The sequence below is a fragment of the Oncorhynchus clarkii genome, chromosome 2 (assembly GCF_045791955.1).
Source record: "Oncorhynchus clarkii lewisi isolate Uvic-CL-2024 chromosome 2, UVic_Ocla_1.0, whole genome shotgun sequence".
NCBI classification, from domain to species: domain Eukaryota; kingdom Metazoa; phylum Chordata; class Actinopteri; order Salmoniformes; family Salmonidae; genus Oncorhynchus; species Oncorhynchus clarkii.
The window spans coordinates 11,196,682-11,204,473 of record NC_092148.1 but is presented as its reverse complement, the minus strand read 5'-3'; the positions used below and the strand labels follow the sequence as shown (position 1 = coordinate 11,204,473).

The following is a 7,792-nucleotide window of genomic DNA, read 5'->3' as shown; positions in this document are numbered from 1 at the left end:
TTTATTGATCATGTGTTGATCATACTGTATGTTGATCATGTGTGTTGATCATACTGTATGTTGATCATGTGTTGATCATACTGTATGTTGATCATGTGTTGATCATACTGTTTATTGATCATGTGTTGATCATACTGTATGTTGATGGTGTGTTGATCATACTGTATGTTGATCATACTGTATGTTGATCATGTGTTGATCATACTGTACATTGATCATGTGTGTTGATCATACTGTATTTTGATCATGTGTTGATCATACTGTATGTTGATCATGTGTTGATCATACTGTATGTTGATCATGTGTGTTGATCATACTGTTTATTGATCATGTGTTGATCATACTGTATGTTGATGATGTGTTGATCATACTGTATGTTGATCATGTGTGTTGATCATACTGTATGTTGATCATGTGTTGATCATACTGTATATTGATCATGTGTGTTGATCATACTGTATGTTGATCATGTGTTGATCATACTGTATGTTGATCATGTGTTGATCATACTGTATGTTGATCATGTGTTGATCATACTGTATGTTGATCATGTGTTGATCATACTGTATGTTGATCATGTGTTGATCATACTGTATGTTGATCATGTGTTGATCATACTGTATGTTGATCATGTGTGTTGATCATACTGTATGTTGATCATGTGTTGATCATACTGTATGTTGATCATGTGTTGATCATACTGTATGTTGATCATGTGTTGATCATACTGTATGTTGATCATGTGTTGATCATACTGTATGTTGATCATGTGTGTTGATCATACTGTATGTTGATCATGTGTATTGAGCATACTGTATGTTGATCATGTGTATTGATCATACTGTATCTTGATCATGTGTTGATCATACTGTATGTTGATCATGTGTATTGATCTCCTTCTTGTCTGTATTCCAGATGAACCGACCCATCCAGGTAAAACCAGCCGACAGCGAGGGGAGAGGAGGTAAGACACACATCACATCACACACACATGAACACGCTTCTTCACTAATTATAATACACGCCATCTTACATTATAATGACACACCTGTCCAATTCTACAGAAGTTACCCATTTCAATCTGTATCTACAGCAGGGTTGAGGTCAACCACAAATTTAGATGAGGATTTTCACTAATTGAATTTGGAGAGTCAAGTCTTCAATGTGACTCTCCTACTCCCAACTGGAACTCTTGCTACAGATACTCTGTTAATCTGTATCTGCTGACATGCACTGTAAAGTAAGCCCCAAAGACACACACCTACATTCTTAGTGATCTCTACTGTGATCTCTGTTGGTCCTCTACTCCCAAGTTTCATCTCTCTGTAATGTATAAGTTTATACTGCACCCTGGTGGTTGATAGCAGTATCGCAACATGTATTTTTCTCCCATCACTGGCCTGCTAGAACATAATGAGATTCAATGAGAGCACCATGATATGTTTTATGAACTGAGTATCTACCTCTAGTATCAGAGCTATCTAACTCCTCTCCTTTTCTCCTCCCTCTCTCCCTCCTCCCCCTCTCCTCCTGGTGTGCCCCTCTTCCAGAAGACAGGAAGTTGTTTGTGGGCATGCTGGGTAAACAGCAGAGTGATGAAGACGTCAAGAGGCTGTTTGAGCCCTTTGGCACTATAGACGAGTGTACTGTACTACGGGGGCCAGACGGCACCAGTAAAGGTTGTGCGTTTGTGAAGTACCAGGGACATGCTGAAGCTCAGGCTGCCATTAGCACCCTGCATGGGAGCCGCACACTGCCTGTAAGTCACAGACAAGTCATCCTACCTCTCCCTCTGTAAGTCACAGACAAGTCTTCCTACCTCTCCCTCTGTAAGTCACAGACAAGTCTTCCTACCTCTCCCTCTGTAAGTCACAGACAAGTCATCCTACCTTTCCCTCTGTAAGTCACAGACAAGTCATCCTACCTCTCCCTCTGTAAGTCACAGACAAGTCATCCTACCTCTCCCACTGTAAGTCACAAACAAGTCTTCCAACCTCTCCCTCTGTAAGTCACAGACAAGTCTTCCTATCTCTCCCTCTGTAAGTCACAGACAAGTCTTCCTATCTCTCCCTCTGTAAGTCACAGACAAGCTTTCCTAACTCTCCCTCTGTAAGTCACAAACAAGTCTTCCTACCTCTCCCTCTGTAAGTCACAGACAAGTCTTCCTATCTCTCCCTCTGTAAGTCACAAACAAGTCTTCCTACCTCTCCCTCTGTAAGTCACAGACAAGTCATCCTACCTCTCCCTCTGTAAGTCACAGACAAGTCTTCCTATCTCTCCCTCTGTAAGTCACAGACAAGTCATCCTACCTCTCCCTCTGTAAGTCACAGACAAGTCTTCCTATCTCTCCCTCTGTAAGTCACAGACAAGTCTTCCTATCTCTCCCTCTGTAAGTCACAGACAAGTTTTCCTACCTCTCCCTCTGTAAGTCACAGACAAGTCTTCCTATCTCTCCCTCTGTAAGTCACAGACAAGTTTTCCTATCTCTCCCTCTGTAAGTCACAGACAAGTTTTCCTACCTCTCCCTCTGTAAGTCACAGACAAGTCTTCCTACCTCTCCCTCTGTAAGTCACAGACAAGTCTTCCTACCTCTCCCTCTGTAAGTCACAGACAAGTATTCCTACCTCTCCCTCTGTAAGTCACAAACAAGTCTTCCAACCTCTCCCTCTGTAAGTCACAAACAAGTCTTCCTACCTCTCCCTCTGTAAGTCACAGACAAGTCATCCTACCTCTCCCACTGTAAGTCACAAACAAGTCTTCCAACCTCTCCCTCTGTAAGTCACAGACAAGTCTTCCTATCTCTCCCTCTGTAAGTCACAGACAAGTCTTCCTATCTCTCCCTCTGTAAGTCACAGACAAGCTTTCCTAACTCTCCCTCTGTAAGTCACAAACAAGTCTTCCTACCTCTCCCTCTGTAAGTCACAGACAAGTCTTCCTATCTCTCCCTCTGTAAGTCACAAACAAGTCTTCCTACCTCTCCCTCTGTAAGTCACAGACAAGTCATCCTACCTCTCCCTCTGTAAGTCACAGACAAGTCTTCCTATCTCTCCCTCTGGAAGTCACAGACAAGTCATCCTACCTCTCCCTCTGTAAGTCACAGACAAGTCTTCCTACCTCTCCCTCTGTAAGTCACAGACAAGTCTTCCTATCTCTCCCTCTGTAAGTCACAGACAAGTTTTCCTACCTCTCCCTCTGTAAGTCACAGACAAGTCTTCCTATCTCTCCCTCTGTAAGTCACAGACAAGTTTTCCTATCTCTCCCTCTGTAAGTCACAGACAAGTTTTCCTACCTCTCCCTCTGTAAGTCACAGACAAGTCTTCCTACCTCTCCCTCTGTAAGTCACAGACAAGTCTTCCTACCTCTCCCTCTGTAAGTCACAGACAAGTATTCCTACCTCTCCCTCTGTAAGTCACAAACAAGTCTTCCAACCTCTCCCTCTGTAAGTCACAAACAAGTCTTCCTACCTCTCCCTCTCTGTAAGTCACAGACAAGTCTTCCTACCTCTCCCTCTGTAAGTCACAGACAAGTCTTCCTATCTCTCCCTCTGTAAGTCACAGACAAGTTTTCCTATCTCTCCCTCTGTAAGTCACAGACAAGTCTTCCTATCTCTCCCTCTGTAAGTCACAGACAAGTCTTCCTATCTCTCCCTCTGTAAGTCACAAACAAGTATTCCTACCTCTCCCTCTGTAAGTCACAAACAAGTCTTCCAACCTCTCCCTCTGTAAGTCACAAACAAGTCTTCCTACCTCTCCCTCTGTAAGTCACAGACAAGTCTTCCTATCTCTCCCTCTGTAAGTCACAGACAAGTCTTCCTATCTCTCCCTCTGTAAGTCACAGACACGTTTTCCTACCTCTCCCTCTCATTGTTATGTGGAAAGTTAATGTATTCCGGAACTTTAGGAACTTTATTTACCTTTCAACATAAATACGCGTTTCAAAACAGTGCACCAAATCTTGGTTGATTGTATTTCCAATATGGGGTAATTCAGTAAATCCATGTGTTTAACTTAAAGACCGGTGTGTGTTTCCTTGCAGGGTGCGTCGTCCAGTCTGGTGGTGAAGTTTGCCGACACAGAGAAGGAGAGAGGGCTGAGACGGATGCAGCAGGTGGCATCACAGCTGGGCATCTTCAGCCCCACCATGACACTTAACTTTCCTGCTTACAACGCTTACACACAGGCCGTCAGCGCACAGGCGGTAAGCACACACACACACAGCGTTACACACACGCCTTTACACACATGCACACATGCACGGAGGCACTCATATACACACATACACACACACACTGGTTTGAGTGGTGCTTTGGGTATGAGAGGATGTGATGTTTTTCAAGGGGCTATCACTGTCCTAATCTGCACTAATGTTATTACTGAATGGACACGTCATTTAGCATTAGCCATCTCTCGACAAAATCCACAGCAACACACACACACACACACACACACACACACACACACACACACACACACACACACACACACACACACACACACACACACACACACACACACACTTCCTAGTAACCCCAGCTTTTCTGCTGCACAGCCATTAACCCTGTGGCTGGATATAATGGACATGTAATTACATCTCTATTCATCCTCTCTGTCTCTGTCTCTGTCTCTGTCTCTCTCTCTCTCTTTCTCTCTCTGTCCCTCTCTCTCTCTCTGTCTCTCTCTCTCTTTCTTTCTCTCTATATTCCTCTCTTTCTCCTCCCCCCATCTCTCTCTCTCTCTTTCTCTCTCTCTCTCTTTCTCTCTCTGTCTCTCTCTCTATCTCTCTGTCTCTGTCTCTCTCACTCTCTCTCTCTCTCTCTCTCTCTCTCTCTCTCTCTCTCTCTCTCTCTCTCTCTGTCTCTCCCTCTCTTTCTCGCTGTCTTTCTCTCTATATTGTATTTACAATGGTGTTTGTTCTTCACTGGTTGCCCTTTTCTTGTGGCAACAGGTCACACATCTTGCTGCTGTGATGGCACACTGTGGAATTTCACCCAGTAGATATGGGAGTTTATCATCATTTTGTGGACAGTATGCACATAGCCTGTCTTCTCTTGAGAGCCATGTCTGCCTACGGAGGCCTTTCTCAATAGCAAGGCTATGCTCACTGAATCTGTACATAGTCACGGCTTTCCAGTCAGTCACTGTGGTCAGGTTTTCTGGTTTTCTGCCACTGTGTACTCTCTGTTTAGGGCCAAACAGCATTCTAGTTTGCTCTGTTTTTTTGTTAATTCTTTCCAATGTGTCAAGTAGTTATCTTTTTGTTTTCTCATGATTTGGTTGGGTCTAATTGTGCTGCTGTCCTGGGGCTCTGTGGGGTGTGTTTGTGTTTGTGAACAGAGCCCCAGGACCAGCTTGCTTAGGGGACTCTTCTCCAGGTTCATCTCTCATCTCTTTCTTTCTTTCTTTCTTTCTTTCTTTCTTTCTTTCTTTCTTTCTTTCTTTCTTTCTTTCTTTCTTTCTCTAGATTGTCCAGCAACAAGCTCTGGTTGCTCAGTCAGCGTACCTGTCTCCTGTAGCAACTGTTGCCAGTTTACAGATGCAGCAGATGGCAGCGCTCAACGCAAACGGAATCCTCGCCACGCCCATCACATCTTCCTCTGGTACACACACACACACACACACACACACACACACACACACACACACACACACACACACACACTTACAGATGCTTACGGATACTGTATGTTAGTAATAACATGGATTGATCTTATGTTTACAATGCTATGCAGATCAAGTCTGTCTATTTGATGTACATTTACTTCTCTTCATTGGTTTCTAAGTTATTCTGCTTGTGAGTGCATCTCAATAATGTAAAGTGGCTTCTTCTCCTCGTCTAATCAGCATCTTTTACAGTCTACACTAATCGCTTCTCTCTCATCTGAAAGCTGGGAATTACCTTTCACCAGTCCACTTTTTTTTAACATCAATTCAGATTGAGGAAGGTAGACAAGAGGAGGAAGCCACTTTACAATGAGATGCACCCTTCCCTTAACTCCCTTTGCCCCACTAACCAATCATTGCTTCTCCCCTGCATTTATGCTCTGCCTTTTTCTCTTTCTTATACACTATAGAGTCTAGTAGCTGTCAATCACAATATCTCCTCCACTGTGATTGGTCCTCCCGGTTTGCAGGTACGAATACCCCTCCAACCATCTCAGCCACGCCCGTGCCATCACTACCTCCACCTCTAGGAGTCAATGGTTACAGTCCACCAACCAATGGACAGCAAGCATCAGAAGCACTATACACCAATGGCATTCATGCGTACCAAGGTACGAGCTGAATTACCAAAGATAGAATATTTACCACAGAAATACTGATATCTCCATGTGTTCCCTATATTCACTCTCTGCTCTGCCACTCACTCCCTCCGCTCTGCTACTCCCTCCCTCCCCCCCCCTCCCTCCCCCCCCCTCCCTCCCTCCCCCCCTCCCTACATTCCTGCTTCTCTCCCTCCCTCCCTACTTATCTCCCTTCCTCTCTCTCTCTCTCTCTCTCTCCCTCCCTCCCTACATTCCTGCTTCTCTCTCTACATTCCTGCTTCTCTCCCTCCCTCCCTACTTATCTCCCTTCCTCTCTCTCTCTCTCTCCCTCCCTCCCTCCCTCCCTCCCTCCCTCCCTCCCTCCCTCCCTCCCTCCCTCCCTGCATTCCTGCTTCCCTCCCTCCCTACTTATCTCCCTTCCTCTCTCTCTCTCTCTCTCTCTCTCTCTCTCTCTCTCTCTCCCTCCCTCCCTCCCTCCCTCCCTCCCTCCCTCCCTCCCTACTTATCTCCCTCCCTTCTCTCTCTCTCTCTCTCTCTCTCTCTCTCTCTCTCTCTCTCTCTCTTTCTCCCTCCCTCCCTGCCTCCCTCCCTCCCTGCTTCCTTCCCTCCCTCCCTCCCTGCCTCCCTCCCTCTCTCCCTCCCTCCCTGCCTCCCTCCCTGCCTCCCTCCCTCCCTGCTTCCTTCCCTCCCTCCCTGCCTCCCTCCCTCTCTCCCTCCCTGCCTCCCTCTCTCCCTCCCTCCCTGCCTCCCTCTCTCCCTCCTTCCCTGATTCCCTCTCTCCCTGCAGCCCAGAGTCCAGCATTATCTCTAGATCCTCTCCAGCAGGCGTATGCAGGCATGCAGCACTACACAGGTGGGCCACAGTCACACACATTACCAGCTCCTGTGACACTTATAGTGACTGGGTTAATTTTGCATTGTCAGAATGGAGTCCTCAATGCTCTCAGAGTAGGACAGTAATTAACTGGTAAAAGACCAAAAACACCAGCAAGTGATTTTAATTTTGGATATTTTTTCCAACATGATTTCCAATGCATAGTATGTGATGTTATACAAATGTAAGCAAGGTTTGAAATTATTATGTTTTAGTCAAACGTTATATCGGGATTCTTGTGGTCAATTTAGAGTCTACAAATGACTTTTAATTATGTTCCGGCCCCCTGACCATCGACTCAAGACAAAAATCAGCCCGCAGCTGAATCTAGTTGATGATCCCTGTGGTACAGGGTCAGAGGTGAATCTAGTTGATGATCCCTGTGGTACAGGGTCAGAGGTGAATCTAGTTGATGATCCCTGTGGTACAGGGTCAGAGGTGAATCTAGTTGATGATCCCTGTGGTACAGGGTCAGAGGTGAATCTAGTTGATGATCCCCGTGGTACAGGGTCAGAGGTGAATCTAGTTGATGATCCCTGTGGTACAGGGTCAGAGGTGAATCTAGTTGATGATCCCTGTGGTACAGGGTCAGAGGTGAATCTAGTTGATGATCCCTGTGGTACAGGGTCAGAGGTGAATCTAGTTGATGATCCCTG

At 45.5% G+C, this 7,792-nt stretch overlaps 3 protein-coding genes across 4 annotated transcripts in view; all 3 read left to right on the top strand.

The window, feature by feature from the left end:
- The window catches only part of LOC139421213 (uncharacterized), a 1,124,809-nt gene that overhangs the window by 371,256 nt on the left and 745,761 nt on the right, over nt 1-7,792 (top strand). The window lies entirely within an intron of this gene.
- The window catches only part of LOC139421146 (ceramide synthase 2-like), a 144,832-nt gene that overhangs the window by 80,522 nt on the left and 56,518 nt on the right, over nt 1-7,792 (top strand). The window lies entirely within an intron of this gene.
- The window catches only part of LOC139421166 (CUGBP Elav-like family member 3), an 83,480-nt gene that overhangs the window by 68,985 nt on the left and 6,703 nt on the right, over nt 1-7,792 (top strand). The window contains exons 2-7 of one of the 2 annotated variants that reach the window (XM_071171790.1): nt 916-964; nt 1,551-1,759; nt 4,036-4,197; nt 5,461-5,596; nt 6,131-6,271; nt 7,050-7,115. In XM_071171790.1, coding sequence (XP_071027891.1) covers nt 916-964; nt 1,551-1,759; nt 4,036-4,197; nt 5,461-5,596; nt 6,131-6,271; nt 7,050-7,115 — 763 coding nt within the window. Of the gene's footprint in view, nt 1-915; nt 965-1,550; nt 1,760-4,035; nt 4,198-5,460; nt 5,597-6,070; nt 6,272-7,049; nt 7,116-7,792 lie in introns of both variants that reach the window. The other variant, XM_071171782.1, reaches the window with a different exon arrangement.